Source organism: Heptranchias perlo, chromosome 24, assembly GCF_035084215.1.
Source record: "Heptranchias perlo isolate sHepPer1 chromosome 24, sHepPer1.hap1, whole genome shotgun sequence".
Taxonomy (NCBI): domain Eukaryota; kingdom Metazoa; phylum Chordata; class Chondrichthyes; order Hexanchiformes; family Hexanchidae; genus Heptranchias; species Heptranchias perlo.
Genome location: NC_090348.1, coordinates 44,013,826 through 44,033,823, shown reverse-complemented (window position 1 = coordinate 44,033,823; position 19,998 = coordinate 44,013,826). Strand labels below are relative to the sequence as shown.

Sequence of the window (19,998 nt, the reverse complement as noted above, 5' to 3'; positions counted from 1 at the left end):
TCTCACCCATCCCAGAAAACAGCTCTATTACAGCTTTAACATCCACCTGAACGGGACTTTCACCTCATACGAAGCATATGCAAAACCAATAAGGCAGGACTCCATCACTACTGCACTGGTGCGTCAGCCTAGATTGTGTGCACAAGCTTGGGGCTCAAACACACAACCTTCTGACCCAGAAGGAACAGTGCTATAAGCAGAGCCAAGCTGATACTTCCTTTAAATAATCTTTGAATTTCCTTTTACTGTTATACTACTGGATCATGTTGTAGAGTTTCCTTACTGGGTGAGTTAGATGGCACTAGAATCTCGTCTAGGCAGTGCCGGATCTTGTTCAAATCATCTTCAGTGAACCGGAGCTTATCCTCTGCAGGCTGTGGAGGTTCTTGAGGTGTTGATCTTCTCCGGCGAGATGTCGGGAGAACTGGAGGTTGGCACGACAGTGGAATTGAACCAGTGGTTACTCCTTCTGGGAACATCTGGGCAACTACTTTCAGTCCTAATAAACATTAATGTTATGAGTTCACGTTTACAGCAGTAGCATTATTCATAAACAGGATTTCAAGTGGTGTTTTAACCGTTTTCAAATAGAAAGCAAACAGATTAAAGAAAATCAATATTTTATTTTTAAAAATAGCTTTTCTTGTGATAGCTTTTCCATGATCCCTCTTTATCATATCCTCTACAATTTGTCTCCTCACCTGGAGTTAGTTGCTCAGATTTTCTGCTCAATTTTGGGATGATAATAAGGCAGCCAGGAGCTGAAAATGGGCTGCAAGCCATGTCTTGATGGAACTCTGCCCACTTTGTGCCCCGACACAATTTCTGGTGGGTGGGACCAGCAGTGGGGGAAGCGTGTGCCTCAGGTGGGTGCTCCATTTAAAGATTAGTTTGGGAGAGTTGACCTGCATGCGTTTTCTCACTGCTCTGACAGGCAGGACATCGAATGTGAATCACGCTAGTATGACTAGGTGGCAGCGGAAGTCTCCCCCACCCCCGCTAGTGTTTTTACCGAAAACAGCATTTAAAAATAAAATCTTCTCTCCTTAAGGTCTTGACTCCCTCACTGGGCCACAGTTGCCTCACCAATCCCAGTACTCCCTGGTCCTAGCACCTCCCAATTGCTCCCAGACCCCAGCTGTCACCCCCCCCCCGCTCCGCCAAGTGCTTTTATATCCTGACCCATCTCCCCTAAACCAAGTACTGAGTCATCATTATACAAGTCTGAGCCTTGACAGAGTGTTAGCAGGCTATTTGCGTGGCAGAGACAGGGAATCACAGCTGCTTCTGCCCTCACCCAGCACCTTCATATACATTCCAGCAGAAGTCACTTGATGGGAATTGGGATTGGGAATTTTTTCTGCTTTTTCCTTTACTACCCAGAAGTGTTGTAGCCAAGTGTAGTGCCGGTGGAGATCAGCTAACTCAGCACAGATTGAATCAAGCCTAGCATGTTCCAGATCTGTATGGCTTAGATCTCTATTGGGTCATCGGGGAGCTCAAAAATATGATTTAAAAAAAACCCTTCAAGATGATTTTATCACTAATGCTTTACTCTGGGGCATTCCTTTATACTAGCGCGATAAACAAAACAACTGAAATGTAAAACTTTGGAGCATTTACTTAAAACAGCAATTTCTAAATTGAATCCCGACTTGCAGGATTTTCAAGGTGTCAGCCTCCAGAATGAGATCAAAGATCACTGCACAGGTAGGAATGAAGATTTAACATTAGAGTTCTCTCAGCTTGGAACAGGCTCCATTATAAGTTATATACAAAAATTACAATTTAAAACCCTTTGTTTACTTTAAAAGTACATAAATGTGAGATCATATACTGGAGTACAAAGCATTTTCCATTTACATCTTGAATATGGAAATGCTCTCATAAAAAGAAGAACCTGAACATCTGTGAATTATTTGGTTTCTCCTGCCACATGTGGAAAAGATTCCAGTTTCATTGCTTTGATGTTAAATGAATTGTACATGTGTCTTGATTTAGTGTGTGTTTGACACAAGCTGAAATCCATCACCATGCTCAGAAGGCTCCAAAACAATCTACTGAGAAATCCATACAAGTAGGTTTTGTTTACCCGCTTTGGTATGCACACTCTCTCGGGACACACTCCACTAAACCTAGAGAACTTGGGGCAGGCTGGCAAGGACCAAAGCTTAGGGATCCTTAAGTGTTTACAGTGACATTGCTGGTTTTTAAGCAGCTAAAACCAAGTAGCTTAACAGCACTGACAAGCTTACCCACTGCTTATGCAGCCAAGGCCACCCTACATATTAGGGCACTGATTTATTGAATAACTTGGATTTGAGTGGGAACTAGAAATGGGCAAATCTTAATGAAAATGCAATGTTGGCACCTGCATAAGAAAAATATATTTTACACTGCCCTGGTTTCTGTTACTAGTCCTCAGGTGTTCTCTTCCCCCTTCAACCCTGTGTAGCTTGCCTGTTCCAATGCATCAGCCAGGAGAAAAAAAAGCTCCAGAAATCCAGTACTCACCTCCCGACAGCATGAAAAGATTCTCAAAGCCTCTCTCGCACAGTGTTGTGGCAGCCTGACTAGCTATCCGTTCATCTTCGTCATAAAGTAGAATGATTTTCCCAGGTGCATTTTTCTAAGTGCAGTTGTTAAGGCACTGAATATCATCTTAACCTGACAAACCAAGTTAACAATTGGCTGTCTCAACCAACTTTTGCTGCAAAACAAACTGGGCATGGAGGAGGGGGTGGGTAGCAAAGGAGCAGCTCGTACATAATAGGAGTGTTCTGAATAAAATTTTTCTCCCCAACAAATTTCAGAAATCGATTAAGGTGAACCCTGTTATAATACCAGATAGTGCACTGCCACATTCTGAGAATATTATAAGATTCCTCCTCCCTATCAAGATCAATCGGAACAATTAGCTCCATTACTGTCACTTGCATCCTTAGAGTGTTCAGTTACATGAACACCCCAACACAAAGAATGCTCAGGAGTGTTCTAATGGGAGATACATATATGCAGACAAAACCAATTTTTTTCCTGAACTATCACATGATAGAGCACGGTGGTACCATGGGGTAAACAACAGAAGAGGGAAAATGTTTATGCTAAATTTTGTGACATTTTGAAAGGGTAATAATCAACATCACAGCACCCTACCTTGTTGTGGGGGGTGGAAGTTATTAAACTTATCAAAGTGAGGAATGGAATGTTTTACACTAAGTGGAATGAATCTGAGACAGTCAGACTCAAAATAATTCCTAGCATCTGTTGGGCCAGAGTACAAAACTACCCACAAATTGGCAATGTTACTCAGACTGGCATTAGGATAGAGGCATGAGGTTAGGTAATAGAACACTGGGAGATTTCTTCTGTTTGATACAGGCTGGATTTAATGGCTCTAAAGGTTCCAATGGCTAAAGAACAGCGATAGCAACATTTTAGACACACCTATGAAAAATTCTTCTCAGATTGTTGGGGGGGTGGGGGAAGATTGAAAGGGAGCTTTATCCTGTATCTGGCCTATGCTACAACTCAACTATCAGTTTTTGGTGCAGATGGTGGGCCCAAAAAGTGAAAGGGCTTTCTGTTTTCCAGCATGAAAATCACTCATCTTGAACAGAATGGTGGCCAAAGGCCAGGTAGAAAGGAGGGAAAAAGGCACAAGTTAGACAAAGAGTAAAACTCTCTCTATTCCAGCTTCATAAGAGCAACGAGCAGTGTTACATTCCTGGAGGTGGGTGGTGCAGTGGGTTAGCACACTGCCCTTTAAGCTGTGGAACCATGGTTCAAATCTACCCGACACCAATGAAATGAAAGCCAGTTGGCTGCAGGAATTCCAAGTGAAATGAGTTTGGGCAGTCTCAATCGAATTCTAATTAATATAAATACAAGTTCTTTCTTCATGGGCTTGGGCCCACACATAAAACGACACACATCATTTGCACAAATTTGCAATCTCACTCAGAGGCCATGGGGGTGGCTAGTGTGGAAAAGTTCACATTGGTGCAGTAGATGGAGATGGTCCTCTTCTGAAGTCGGGGTTAGAGTAAAGGGAGCCTTGCTCGGCATAAAATCTGTGCTATTCTTGACCAAGAAGTGCTCATTCATTAACCTAAATCTTAATGATCACATAATTCAACCATTTTTTTTTAAATAAAAGTTTAAAATTTACAATTACCCACACAAGCAGTCCTTATGCCAAACCACGGGCAATTTTACTATGCAGACTTGCATCAAAAACAAGATGGGTTCAAACGGCACAAAAGTAATTTCACCATGACCTCTATTTAAAAAAAAAAGAATTTTCATGGGAAATTCTCATCCCATTAGCCTGGTTTAAGGCCAGGCCCTAAAGGCAAAAGAACAGTGATCAAACCTAATCCACCAATCAGTACCAGCCCCTCCAAAAAAGTTAGTATGAGTAGAATAGGAACCTAATTTCACAATCTGGCCACTTATTACACAGAACTGAAGACTCAAGTTAAAGGATACGTATTCCAGAACCTCCTTTGTATATGGGTTCATAGTCCTAGCTAACATTGCTATAGGATAATTGTAGGCTGCATGACAAAGAGAAACAATTTCAGTCATTATGGGCTGAGCAGTTTTAAGTAACAGTGCATGTTTTATAGTAGGAATTTATCTACATAATTAAAAGTCTTGTCTCTAGCATGCATTCAATTACATTTCAAAGCGTGATATACATAAAGTGTAACTTGCTCAATTGGCTCAAGTGTCCTTCATACAAAAACATATTGCATCGAATCACTGAACAATGTTGATTGCCTGAAATATTACTGAACTCACTGTGAACAAAGTCATGGAAGGCACACTAACATTCAATATAAATTCAGGCTCTGCAAAGAACTGAATCCCAGTGATGCACAGAACTAAAGAGAAATAAGCTCCTCAGGCCAGCTTCTCCAGCATTTCACACAAAGGCCTTCTATCCAGAGTACATCGCTGCCCTCCAGAGTATGGGGGAAAAAAAATCTATAAATTATTAGTAATTTAATTCTAAAATGTAATTGCTAAATAACTGCTGCTATTTAATATCTTCTTATTTGTTGATGGTAAGAATTACACACACACAAAACTAAAGATCTGCGATCACAAGAGCTTTTATAGGTGTTATGAATTTGCTCTCTGAGGCAGAGCTTCACATGCTGGGAGCATGTGTTGGGAATTCGGACACTAAGGTCAGTGCATCCCACATGATTTTTATCTATTAGTCCTGTGGGGGTGTACTGGCCTTCATGCCTTAATGTATACTGGTGGCACACAAAGCTCTGTGTCAGGAGCATAAATTCATTAGACATAACCGTTTATCCCAGGCTTTATTTCATATCACTGGGGGAGGAAGGGAACACAGTTTGTCTCAAGCAGTGAGAACACAGTACTCTGACCAAAACATTAACAAAACAATAGGAGAAAAAACTGCAAGAATCAAATAAAGAAAGCAGCAAATAATTTATTACAAGGAAAATAAAGAGAGTTAATCTTGTGGGCAGTCACTCAGAGTACTCCATGAAGACATAGGAGTAAATTTTGATCTTCACTGCATGGGCGGTAAGCTGGCAGAGCAGAATGCCTGCCTATTATAGAACCTGCACGATTTTTATTCAATTGAAATCATTGGAATGAAAAATCGTGCGGATTCTATAACGGTAGGGTGATTCACTGAGCCAGATTATCGCCTATACAATGAAGATAAACATTTACTTGTACTGTCCACTTACAACATGAAGCTGTATCAGTCACATTGCTTTTGTGGATGAGCTATAATAATCTCTAAAACCTGGAACAAATATATGAATATTTAAACTCCACCCCCATAACCACACTCGTGTCCATCATAAAAACATCTTTATCCATTACCTCCAATAAGGTGACACTGATCATAGGCATCACGGTCTCGCACATCCAACAGCAAGTAAGGGCAGTCTGGATAGGGTCCATCTGGTTTGTCAGGACAGGAACTGAGCTCAGGGTGGAACATTTTCTGAGTCTTCTTCTCTAGGTCTATTTCCCCAACACCACTTATAACACTACAGAGAAAAATGAAAACAGCTGGCAGATCACAAACGGTCATACTTTAATGCAATTATTAAACACTAAAAGTTTAACTTTAAAAACAAAATTTAAAAATTGTTTATTAGTTACATTTTGGACAAAGAAACGTGGGTGCTTAAAAATTCTACACATAATCCTACAGTAGCTTATTTGATAAGGGTACTGCCCAATATGGATCAGAGCCAGAGAGATCAGAAATGTCCCCAGTCTGATTTAGCTGCTTTCCACAGATGCAGCGATAGGGGCACTACAATTGGCTTCCTCGGCCTTGGGTTTGGGAAGGGAAAAAAAACTGAAAATCAGTGCGGGTTCACGCTGCTGATCCCTATCGAGTGACCCCTGTGTGAAAGTCTGCATGTGTGCATGTCAGACGAGGACAAGATCAGGTTCAGCACATGGTCAAATAGGTTCTGGTCATCCATTGCCTAGGCTCACAGATGAAGAGTGACCAGTTGGACGAGGTAACAGAGAGTACCCACTGCCAATAGAACCGTATCCCAGCAAAAGTCAACACCTTTAGGAGGGTAAACATGAGGGGGTTGGAAATTATGGACACAAACTTCGGTCTTTATTTTCCAAAACTTAAAAAACAAAAACTTTCCTTTCTTTAAAGTCAGCCTTTTAAGTTCCATCTTCACCTTGTAGAATGTACTTTTTGCAAAGTATTAATTTTCCAGTCCTCAAAAGCTGACCTCCAGTAGGAATACTGATACAGGACTGTTTGCACTGAGTCAAATCAAGAAAAATAAAGCTGATCACATTTAAAATGAGTACGGGCCTATGTCTGGATTTTCATGGCATTTACAAATCATTACTGAGAATAGATGTCAAACTGTGAGTGAAAAGTTTGACCAACTGCCAACTATCTGCTGGAAATGGACAGCATGTTCGTTATATCTGAAGGAGATTCATAATTTAATGCTTCAGGTGGGATCCTTCATCAGGACTGAACATAATGAAGTATCCTCGCTGAAATGTTAAGTATCCTTTCCCTTTGAGATACTGTTTGACCTGCTGTCAAAATCTACTGCTTTTTAAAAAAAAAATCACCCAGAGTTCATTCCTAAATATAAAGCTAAAACTACAAAGCCTTATTTTACGAAGTTCTTCCCTAATTTTCAGGCAGGTGGAACTAATACTTGGTGAAGAAAAAGAGAACCTTAATCATCATCTTTTTTCAGCATGGTAATCCTTACCTTTGGAGGGTGGAGCGGGGTGAAAGTGGCTTTTCGCCTGTCTCATCATTACTTATTAATTCTATCGGAGATTTCTGTGGCATCTCCACAGGACCTCGTTCGTCATTGGCCTTTATCGCATGCAGCTCGGGCTCAGGTGCAGATAGCACTGAATTTGAACCTGGCAGAAACAACGTGAAATTCAAACCCAAAAAGTCCATTCAGAGAGGATATTTCATAGCAGATTTCTTTACGGTAATTCAAAACTAGGAGGAGTGCAAACTCTTAACTAAATTTTGTTAACTTTACTTTTCTTATCATGCAATTTATTTAACAGATGCAACATGTCACCCATCATCATGCCCTCTTCTAGTTGTAAACAAGGCAAAGTGTCTTACAAGATCCTTTACCTTGAACACTTCGGTGAATTTATCTAATTATGGATATACATAATTATCTACAGAATAGGTAACCTACCGAGCAGGGATGCTCCATACCAACCTTCTTCTCGTTGCAGTTCTTCAAGCATCCCATCATCTTGTTCATTCACAGAAGCCACCTGTAGTACCTAAGGGTATCACAAAGTATATCAAAAGTAAAATACTGTACTAAATTTCCTGAAGGAATAAATATATTTTAAAATGTAATTTAATTCTCCCCACATTCTTGTAACTGCAACTGGTGCAAAGGATGTGCATTTTGCATACCCCACCCCCTGCACACTATACATACAAGAGAGTGATCACAAGCCACTGGTTTCATTCAGATCATAACCTGCAACAATGCAATTCAACTGGTTTATAGCCATCTTCAGAACTCAAAATTAGATAACAGCCTCGAGATCATTCCCAACTGTGTGGAGTTTACATGGGATTTAAAGGCAGTCTAGGGGCTGAGGGAAAAATCTGAGGGACATCTATCCTTAAACTGTATTAATCAGTTCAGAGCAACACAGGCAGAAACCAAGAGGAAGGAGAAAAAATACCTTGAAAACAGAGTCTTGCCTAAAAGAAACACAATTGGGGTTTTAGTCAGTGTCACATTCATTTCGTGAACTCCATGTCATTCACCCCTAAGAACTTTCAGACTGAAAGATTGACAGTAATAACATCAAATGTCATTACTGCAAGCTTAGATAAATTACTCTGTAGTTGCTTAAAAGGAAATAATATAATTATTATATCTAACAATTACAATGGCTGAAACTCAGAAATAGTAGGAGAATCTTTTATGACTCAATATTCCAATCATGGTCTATATCCCACGGGGCAGCAAACCATAAATGGAAGCACTTACCAACTGGGCAAATGTGGTGACTTTCAATCTTTTGAATAATTCATCTCTTTTATATCTATAATCTATCAAGAGGGGGGAAAAAAAGGAAATTTAATTATGATTATTGAAATATGAGAATTTAAATTAGTCATTACATTGCAAAATACACAAGAGCTTAAATTTGCAAAATGCACCTTCTTTGCACCAAACGCAGTCTTTGGAGGGTACAGGGTGGCATCTACAATGCTGGTGTCACATTTAGCAAGATATCAGAATGGGAATGCGGAGCGCCCGAGTCAATTGCTAAATACTCAACCGTGACAAAGCATGCTTTATCGATTACATTTTTAGTACAGTTAGATGATCTTGACCTTGGATCAATCAGTTGATGCTGAATTACCATTAAATATTGATGTGGATTTCTAACCCATCACTGTACTTTTGAGCTTCTATCACCTTCGGGACCCATCCATTGCCCAGAATCTCACTGACCCCTATTAACTCCTTTCAACAGTACACTACATTTACTGAAAAGTTCTTAACCTACTGAATAATGAGGCTGGATAAATGTTCCCGTTAACAGACGCTCACTGTATACGTAAAGGAAGGACTAACCCTGGGAGCCATTTTAAAAATCACTGTTGTACCCTTACAACATTCAGACAACTGCCAACTTTGCAATATGCAACACAGTTTGAGGGGATGAATGATTATGTTCTTAAGAAAGTAGAGCAGTATTTAACAGTATTAGCTCAACACTAGTTTGTTGGTTTTACTTCTGTTTCAATAAATGGCAAGATTTTTATTGAATGTACCTTGAGCTATCAGTGTCTTTTACTTACAGCGAAAGATCAAGCTATTCAAATAGTTCAATTGACACAGAGGTGAGTTTCCAACCACATATCTGCTCCATCACCAAGACCACCTACTTCCACCTTCGTAACATCGCCCGTCTCTGCCCCTGCTTCAGCTCATCTGCTGCTGAAACCCTCATCCATGCATTGGTTAGGTTTAGATTTGACTATTTCAATGATCTCCTGGCTGGCCTCCCATGTTCCATAAACTTGAGCACATCCAAAACTCTGCTGCCCATATCCTAACTTGCACCAAATCCTGTTCGCCCATCACCCCTGAGCTCGTGACCTACTGTGGCTCCCAGTCCCAAAACGCCTCGATTTTAAAATTCTTATCCTTGTTTTCAAATTGTTCCATGGCCTCGCCCCTCCCTATCTCTGTTACCTCCTCCAGCCCTACAACCCTCTGAGATCTCTGCACTCCTCCAATTCTTGCCTCTTGCGTACCCCCGATTTTACTCACACCACCATTGGTGGCCGTGCCGTCAGCTGCCTGGGCCCTAAGCTCTGGAATTCCCTCCCTGAACCTCTCTATCTCCTCCTTTAAGATGCTCCTTAAAACTTACCTGTCCTAATATCTCCTTGTGTGGCTTGGTGTCAAATTTTGTTTGATATCGGTCCTGTGAAGCGCCTTGGGACATTTTACTACATTAGAGGTGCTATATAAATGCAAGTTGTTGTTATTGTAGTCATGCGCCGATTTTGGGCTGCTTTATATGATGTCACGTCATGCCTGAGACCTGAAGCCCCTTAATTTGTCTACACTGGTAAATTGTCTAAAATTGTTAAAAAGGTAAAAGAAAATTTAAAACACTTTAAAATTTTTTATTTTAAATAACTCAAAATTGTAGTGGGGTGGTCAATGGTGTCTACAGTCTAGGTCGCTTGTATGACGGCTTTCATGAGAACCGCAAGTTGTGCAGAATGCACCCCTTGGTACTTTAGTTAGCATATGACACCAGTCTCCGACAGGCATTCATCTGCTGCCTTCCCTTCACTCGGATTCTAAGTTGGATTTGAAACTTTTCCTTTTTAGCGAGTGCCCTTTTCCTGCAATTCCAGCATTCCTTACTTCGTGAATCCTCTCTCCATGCAATTCTAACTGTCGCATCTTCACCGTCACACTCCACTTTCTATCATTTCACTATACCATCACTCCTTTTATATTAAGCATCATTGGACACACAAATTGATGACAAAAAAATAAAGAAGCAAAGAGCTCTCTTACCTTGATCTTGCTTACTACCATTTGGTGATCCCTCACAACTGCCGACTGACTTAATATTATGCATGTTTATTTTCAGGTCAACCTTATGTTCAAAAAGAATTTTCTACTTTAACTGCTGATAAACCCCAAACTTACTGGGGTTATTTATGATATCGGTTTTGAGTCTTCCTACAGCTTGCTGAAATTGTACTAATCCACTCAAAACTTTGTGCTAAGTTTACACATCTTTTTATGTGGAATGACCTTATCTTGTGCAACTAAAGGGCCATTTACTGAAATCTATTCATTAAACACTCTGGTTACCTGGGACACAGTGAAGTTACTGTGCTGACCAATGCAATTAGCTGCGCAAACAAAGGAGGCAGTGTCGCTTATCCATGAGAAAATCTGGCAACTTTTCAGAGTCCGTCTTCAATTCCTTTCACCGAGGGGAAAGTACCTGTACGGGTTTACAACTCTTAATAAATTGCCTTTTGTAAAGCCACTGGCCACTCGCAGAGGAGTTCAACAGAAAAGTTATTTAAAACTCCTTTCTGGAAAACAAAATTGAAGAAAAAAAAAGGAAAACTCCTTTTGCTCAGATACTTGGCTGCCATGGTGAATTTCTGACATTGAACCTACTCAGAATGGAATAGTATTCTTTCACAGTAGGACAGAATATATTTGGTTAGAGTTAAGAAACAACAGAGGTGCTATTGCACTACTGGGTGCATCCTATAGGCCAACAACTAGTGGGAAGGAGATAGAGGAGCAAATTTGCATGCAAATTACAGAGAGGTGCAAAGGCCATAGAGTTGTGATAAAGGGGGACTTCAACTAATATAGACTGGGATAGTAATAAGGGGCAAGGATGGGGAGGAATTTTTGAAGTGTGTTCAGGATAATTTTCTTGACCAGTACGTTTCCGGCCCAACGAGGAAGGAGGCATTGCAGGACTTGGTTCTGGGGAATGAGGCGGGCCAAGTGGAGCAAGTGTCAGTGGGGGAACATTTAGGGAACAGCGATCACAGTATCATGAGGTTTAGAATAGCTATGGAAAAGGACATGGACCACTCTAAAGTAAAAATACTCAATTGGAGGGGGACCAATTTCAGTGGGATGAGAACAGATCTGGCCTGGGTAAACTGGAATCAAAGATTGGCAGGCAAAACTGTAATTGAACAATGGGCGGCCTTTAAGGAGGAGATGGTTCGGGTACAGTCTAGGTACATTCCCACGCGGGAGAAAGGTAGGGCAACTAAAGCCAGAGCTCCCTGGATGACAGAGAGAGAAAGATGAAGCAGAAAAAAAGGGGCGTATGACAGATATCAGGTTGATAACACAAGTGAGAACCAGGCTGAATACAGAAAGTTCAGACGGGAAGTGAAAAAGGATATAAGAGGGGCAAAGAAAGAGTATGAGAATAGATTGGCAGTAAACATAAAAGGGAATCCAAAAGTCTTCTATAGGTATGTAAACAGTAAACGGGTAGTAAGAGGAGGGATGGGGCCGATCAGGGACCAAAAAGGAGATCTACTCATGGAGGCAGAGGGCATGGCTGAGATGCTAAATGAGTACTTTGCATCGGTCTTTACCAAGGAAGAAGATGCTGCTATAGTCTCAGTAAAGGAAGATGTAGTTGAGATACTGGATGGGCTAAAAATTGATAAAGGAGGTACTAGAAAGGCTGGCTGTACCTCAAGTAGATAATTCACCCAGTCCGGATGGGATGCACCCTAGGTTGCTGAGGGAAATAAGGGGGGAAATTGCTGAGGTACTGGCCATAATCTTTCAAACATCCTTAGATATGGGGGGTGGTGCCAGAGGACTGGAGAATTGCAAATGTTACACCCTTGTTCAAAAAAAGGGTGTAAGGATAAGCCCTGCAACTATAAGCTTGTCAGTTTAATCTTGGTGGTGGGAAAACTTTTAGAAACGATTATCTGGAACAGAATTAGCAGTCACTTGGACAAGTGTGGATTGTTTAGGGAAAGCCAGCATGGATTTGTTAAAGGCAAATCGTGTTTAACTAACTTGATAGAGTATTTTGATGAGGTAGCAGAGAGGGTAGATGAGGGCAATGCGGTTGATGTGGTGTATATGGACTTTCAAAAGGCGTTTGATAACGTGTCGTATAATAGGCTTGTCATCAAGATTGAAGCCCGTGGAATAAAGGGGGCAGTAGCAGCATGGATACAAAATTGGCTAAGTAACAGGAAGCAGAGAGTAGTGGTGAACGGTTGTTTTTCGGGTTGGAGGGAGGTGTACAGTGGTGTTCCCCAATGGTCAGTACTAGGACCACTGCTTTTCTTGATATATATTAATTAATGACTTGGACTTGGGTGTACAGGGCACAATTTCCAAATTTGCAGATGACACAAAACTTGGAAATGTAGTGAACAGCGAGGAGGATAGTGATAGACTTCAAGAGGATATAGACAGGCTGGTGACATGGGCGGACACATGGCAGATGAAATTTAATGCAGCAAAATGCGAAGTGATACATTTCGGTAGGAAGAACGAGGAGGGGCAATATAAATTATATGGCACAATTCTAAAAGGGGTATAGGAACAGAGAGATCTGCAGGTATATGTGCACGAATTGTTGAAGGTGGCAGGGCAGGTTGAGAAAGCAGTTAAGAAAGCATATGGAATCCTGGGCTTTATGAATAGCGGCATAGAGTACAAAAGCAAGGAAGTCATGATGAACCTTTATAAAACACTGGTTCAACCACAACTGGAGTATTGCGTCCAGTTCTGGGCACCGCACTTTAGGAAAGATATGAAGGCCTTAGGGAGGGTGCAGAAATGATTTATTAGAATGATTCCAGGGATGAGGGACTCTAGTTACATGGATAGACTGGAGAAGTTGGGGTTGTTCTCCTTGGAGCAGAGAAGATTGAAAGGAGATTTGATAGAGGTATTTAAAATCATGAAGGGTCTAGTCAGAATAGATAGAGAGAAACTGTTCCCATTGGCAGAAGGGTCAATAACCAGGGGGCATAGATATAAGATGATTGGCAAAAGAACCTAAGGTGACATGAGGAAAAACTTTTTTTTAAACAGACGAGTGGCTAGGATCTGGAGTGCACTGCCCGAGGGGGTGGTTGAGGCAGATTCAATTGTGGTTTTCAAAAGGGAACTGGGTAAGTACTTGAAAGGAAAAAATTTGCAGGGCTCTGGGTTAGACGGGGGAGTGGGACTAGTTGGATTGCTCTTGCATAGAATTTGCAGAGACTCGATGGGCCGAATGGTCGCCTTCCTTTCTTGTGGGAGTTTAAGGGTTAATCTCTTTAAAATCTAGTGCATATTGCTTCCAACTGTTTAAGTTCAATTGCTATTAACTGTTTAAGTTCAATTTTAAAGTTTAAATTTTTAAGTTTCTGTCAGGCTTCAGCAGAGAGAGCTGCTGTAGCAAGTTAATTGGGTAGCTAGATTCAACTGGTACTTGAAGGTGGGGCAGGCCTGACTCATCTGAGTCTCAACTGTAGAAATACAGGGGCCTGTCAGTACGAACAGCACGGTGTGCGGATACACAGTGTGAACTGAGTTTGGTGAGTGTGGGAGTTCAGTGAAGTGGGGGAAGGAGGCGCTGCTTTGCCTTGCTTTTCCTAACTTTTTCCCCAGAGCGGCAGTGGACCTGAGAGTAGAAGTCTGAGATTGGGGAATAAAAAGCAGCAGCAGACCTGCAACAAGAGACAACTACTGTGCGACGTCACAGGTGAGGCAGGAGAGTCCGAGAGGTGAGCACAGTATAAAAGGAGAGACCTAGAGCGGGAGGAGAGTCGGAGAGTCTAAGAGCAAGTCATGGCAGCAGACCTCGCACCCGTGATATGCTCCTCCTGCACTATGTGGGAAGTCATGGACACTACCAGTGTCCCTGGCGACCATGTGTGCAGGAAGTGTGTCCAGCTGCAGCTACTGGCTAACTGTCTTTCGGAGCTGGAGCTGCGGGTGGACCCACTGTGGAGCATCCGCGATGCTGAGACTATCGTGGATAGCACGTTCAGTGAGGTGGTCACGCCGCAGGTAAAGAGTACGCAGGCAGAAAGGAAATGGGTGACCGCCAGGCAGAGTAAAAGGACTAGGCAGGTAGAGCAGGAGTCCCCTGGGGCCATCTCCCTCTCAAACAGATATTCTGCTTTAGATATTGTTGGGGGAGATGGCTTATCAGGGGAATGCAGCAAGAGCCAGGGTCGGGGCACCATGGGTGGCTCTGCTGCACAGGAGGGGAGGAAGAAGAGTGGCAGGGCTATAGTGATAGGGGATTCCATTGTAAGGGGAACAGATAGGTGTTTCTGCGGCCGTAAACGTGACTCCAGGATGGTATGTTGCCTCCCTGGTGCTAGGGTCAAGGATGTCACGGAGCGGCTGCAGGGCATTCTGGAGGGGGAGGGTGAACAGCCAGTAGTCATGGTCCATATCGGTACCAACGACATAGGTAAAAAAAGGGATGAGGTCCTGCAAGGTGAATTTAAGGAGTTAGGAGATAAATTAAAAAGCAGGACTTCAAAGGTAGTGATCTTAGGATTACTACCAGTGCCACGTGCTAGTGAGTATAGGAACAGGAGAATAGACAGGATGAATGCGTGGCTGCAGGGATGGTGTAGGAGGGAGGGATTTAGATTCCTGGGACATTGGGACCGGTTCTGGGGAAGGTGGGACCTGTACAAGCGTGACGGGTTACACCCGAGCAGGACCGGGACCAATGTCCTCGCGGGGGTGTTTGCTAGTGCTGTTGGGGAAGGTTTAAACTAGAGTGGCAGGGGGATGGGAACCTGAGCGGGGAGTCAGAAGGGAATAAAGTTGAGAGCAGCAAGAGAGGGGAAGACCCAGGGGAAATCTACAATACAAATAGTACAAACAGTTGTTCAAGAACAAGTGAAAGGGAAAAGCGTAGAGCAGCGGAAAGAAAGTGTACTTTAGGCACGACAGAAAAAATAAAGACTAGAAGGCGTAAGGCGATTAACTCAGCATCAAAGCTGTGGCAGGGGGTTGGGAACCTGAGCAGGGAGACAGAGGAAAGCGTGTCAGGAAGGGACAGAAGGTATGGAGTAAAAGGTAAAGTGTTAAAAAAGGAAAAAGCAGGAACTAAGTGTCACAAAACATATTTGAATGTTCTTTATCTGAATGCACGTAGCATTCGTAACAAAATGGACGAATTAACGGCACAAATAACTACGTATGGGTATGATCTTGTGGCCATTACAGAAACATGGCTGCAGGGTGACAACGACTGGGAATTAAATATGCCAGGTTATTGTTAAATTGTTTACAATTGTCAACCCCAGTCCATCACCGGCATCTCCACATCAAGGTTATTTAACAATCAGGAAGGACAGGCAGGAAGGAAGGGGAGGTGGGGTGGCTATGTTAGTAAAGGAAGGAATCACTGTAATACAGAGAAATGATATTGGGACAAAGGATCAGGATAATGAAACAGTTTGGGTAGAGATAAGGAATAATAAGGGGAAAAAAACACTCGTGGGCGTAGTATATAGGCCTCCTAATAGTTGCAACTCTGCTGGAAGAAGTATTAATCAGGAAATAGTCAGGGCATGTAATAAGGGAACAGCTATAATTATGGGGGATTTTAACCATCATATTAACTGGACAAATCAAATTGGGCAGGGCAGCCTTGAGGAAGAGTTTATTGAGTGTGTTAGGGATGGATTTCTTGAGCAGTATGTAACTGATCCTACAAGGGGGCAAGCAACCTTGGACCTGGTCCTGTGTAATGAGCCAGGATTAATTAATAATGTCCTAGTTAAGGATCCCCTTGGAATGAGTGACCATAACATGGTTACATTCCATATCCAATTAGAGGGTGAGAAGGTTGGTTCTCAAACAAGTGTACTGAGCTTGAATAAAGGAGACTATGATGGTATGAGAACGGAATTGATTAAAGTGGACTGGGAAAATAGATTAAAGAATAAGACGGTACATGAGCAGTGGTGTTCATTCAAGGAGTTATTTTACAACTTTCAAAACAAATATATTCCACTGAGGAAAAAAGGGTGTAAAAGAAATGACAGCCATCCGTGGCTAAGTAAAGAAATTAAGGACAGTATCCGACTAAAAACAAGGACATATAAGGTAGCCAAACTTAGTGGGAGGATAGAAGATTGGGAAGTCTTCAAAAGACAGCAAAAAGTAACTAAAGGATTGATTAAGAAAGGGAAGATAGATTATGAAAATAAATTAGCAAAAAATATAAAAACAGATAGCAAGAGTTTCTATAGTTATATAAAAAGAAAAAGGGTGGCTAAGGCAAATGTAGGTCCCTTAGAGGATGAGACCAGGAAATTAATGGTGGGAAACATAGAAATGGCAAAAATGCTAAACAAATATTTTGTTTCAGTCTTTACGGTAGAGGACACTAAGAATATCCCAACACTGGACAAACAGGGGGCTCGAGGGGGGGAGGAGCTAAATATGATTAAAATCACTAAGGAATTGGTACTCAGTAAAATAATGGGACTCAAGGCAGATAAATCCCCTGGACCTGATGGCTTACATCCTCGGGTCTTGAGGGGAGTGGCAGGAGGGATTGTGGATGCTTTGGTAATAATTTTCCAAAATTCTCTGGACTCTGCAAAGGTCCCGGCAGATTGGAAAACTGCAAATGTAACACCCTTATTTAAAAAGGGTAGTAGGCAGAAGGCTGGAAATTATAGACCAGTTAGCCTAACATCTGTGGTGGGTAAAATTTTGGAATCTGTTATCAAGGAGGCAGTAGCGGAACATTTGGATAAACATAATTTAATAGGACAAAGTCAGCATGGCTTTACGAAGGGGAAGTCATGTCTGACAAATTTGCTTGAGTTCTTTGAGGACATAACGTGCAGGGTGGATAAAGGGGAACCAGTGGACGTAGTGTATTTAGACTTCCAGAAGGCATTCGACAAGGTGCCACATAAAAGATTATTGCTCAAGATAAAGAATCACTGGATTGGGGGTAATATTCTGGCATGGGTGGAGGATTGGTTATCTAACAGGAAGCAGAGAGTTGGGATAAATGGTTCATTCTCGGACTGGCAACCAGTAGCCAGTGGTGTTCCGCAGGGGTCGGTGCTGGGTCCCCAACTCTTTACAATCCATATTAACGATTTGGAGGAGGGGACCGAGTGTAACATATCAAAGTTTGCAGATGATACAAAGATGGGAGGGAAAGTGGAGAGTGAGGAGGACATAAAAAACCTACAGGGGGATATAGACAGGCTGGGTGAGTGGGCGGAGATCTGGCAGATGCAATACAATATTGGAAAATGTGAGGTTATGTACTTTGGCAGGAAAAATCAGAGAGCAAGTTATTATCTTAAAGGCGAGAAACTGGAAAGTACTGCAGTACAAAGGGATCTGGGGGTCCTAGTGCAAGAAGATCAAAAAGTTAGTATGCAGGTGCAGCAGGTGATCAAGTAGGCCAACGGAATGTTGGCTTTTATTGCTCGGGGGATAGAATATAAAAACAGGGAGGTATTGCTGCAGTTATATAAGGTATTGGTGAGACCGCAACTGGAATACTGCATACAGTTTTGGTCTCCGTACTTAAGAAAAGACATACTTGCTCTCGAGGCAGTACAAAGAAGGTTCACTCGGTTAATCCCGGGGATGAGGGGTCGGACATATGAGGAGAGGTTGAGTAGATTGGGTCTCTACTCATTGGAGTTCAGAAGAATGAGAGGCGATCTTATTGAAACATATAAGATTGTGAAGGGGCTTGATCGGGTGGATGCGGTAAGGATGTTCCCAAGGATGGGTGAAACTAGAACTAGGGGGCATAATCTTAGAATAAGGGGCTGCTCTTTCAAAACTGAGATGAGGAGAAACTTCTTCACTCAGAGGGTAGTAGGTCTGTGGAATTTGCTGCCCCAGGAAGCTGTGGAAGCTACACCATTAAATAAATTTAAAACGGAAATCGCCAGTTTCCTAGAAGTAAAGGGAATTGGGTGTTACGGGGAGCGGGCAGGAAATTGGACATGAATTTAGATTTGAGGTTAGGATCAGATCAGCCATGATCTTATTGAATGGCGGAGCAGGCTCGAGGGGCCGATTGGCCTACTCCTGCTCCTATTTCTTATGTTCTTATGTTCTTCCGTGCTGTAACTTTTTTATGATTCTACGATACCGACCTTTTAGTTGAAGAGATTTGCAAGAGGATTTTCAATTGCAAACTAAGTCAAGCAGCAGTTCTAGGTAAAATATACAGTCCACCTAAATCATGGAGAAAACTGGATTAGTCACTCCAGGCATTCTCTTGTATGTCCCTGAGCAACCAGGTACAGGAGGACACTAGCAGGCTCTGTAGAGCAGCTCACCTGCCACACCAGGTGTTTGGAGGACAGAAAATGGTTTCTTTTATTGCATTATCACGTGTTTACATTCATATCTGTATTTTATGAAGCCGCTGTACATTTTGATTACATGGTGGGCAAGGTACCATAATTCGTTAGGTTTCTCTGCACAGTAGTGCATAAACTGAGAGCAATTCATTTAGTCTTGCTCCCCGTGGTGTAATTGTGTGGATGGGAGTGGGAGGGAAAGAGGTACAGGGCAAAGGTACCCTGTCTAGTAATGGCTCTGATGGTTTGCTTTTCTATCTTTAACTTTGCCTGCACAACAATAGTGACTGCAGTTCAAAATAATCTACTGGTTGTAATCTATTGGGACATCTTGAGGATATGATGAACACAAGTTCTTTATTTCTCAACTGGCTTTGGGTGCATTTCAGATGCTCACTTGTCTCTCCTGTGCTGTCCCACCCCTTCACACCCTAAGGATTATGTCAACCCCAACTTTAACAAGCATTTCATTTGCAGCCAAGGGCCAGTGCAGCCACTAATCAGGAATGCCAAGTTTGTTAATTTCACATAACAGTTTAGACCATTCACCATCATTTCTGGGGGAGAAAAAATCATCACTTACTTTTTCTTAGCTCTTCAATCTTTTCCATATACTTAGAAAGGCTGTGTCCTGCAAAAATAAAGTATTTAAGTCGTTAAAAAAAAATCACACTAGTCAGAATGATTTTCATATTAGAGACACCCACATCAAAATACTATTTAGAACTGGTGCAGTATAAATACCAGATCACAGTGCTTGAGAATTCAACTCTAAAATTAGGATTAATATTAGAATCAAAACTGAGAGATAGGATAAACTGTCACTTGGAAAGGCATGGTTTAATCAGGGATAGTCAGCATGGATTTGTTCAGGGAAGGTCATGCCTTACAAATCTGATTGAATTCTTTGAGGAAGTGACAAGGAGGATGGATGAGGGTAGTGCAGTGGATGTTGTCTACATGGATTTTAGTAAGGCATCTGACAAGGTCCCACATGGCAGACTGGTCAGAAAGGTAAAAGCCCATGGGATACAGGGAAATGTGACGAATTGGATCCAAAATTGGCTCAGTAA

The 19,998-nt window shown here is 42.0% G+C and overlaps 1 protein-coding gene across 1 annotated transcript in view; it reads right to left on the bottom strand.

Moving 5' to 3' along the window:
- cep41 (centrosomal protein 41) overlaps positions 1-19,998 on the bottom strand; it is a 35,618-nt gene that overhangs the window by 5,015 nt on the left and 10,605 nt on the right. Inside the window, exons 3-10 of the mRNA XM_068005187.1 lie at positions 19,509-19,556; positions 8,544-8,605; positions 7,749-7,815; positions 7,269-7,428; positions 5,878-6,047; positions 4,492-4,559; positions 2,515-2,629; positions 284-499 (exon numbers count right to left, since the gene is read on the bottom strand). Of these exons, the coding sequence (XP_067861288.1) occupies positions 284-499; positions 2,515-2,629; positions 4,492-4,559; positions 5,878-6,047; positions 7,269-7,428; positions 7,749-7,815; positions 8,544-8,605; positions 19,509-19,556 (906 nt within the window). The remainder of the gene's footprint in view (positions 1-283; positions 500-2,514; positions 2,630-4,491; positions 4,560-5,877; positions 6,048-7,268; positions 7,429-7,748; positions 7,816-8,543; positions 8,606-19,508; positions 19,557-19,998) is intronic.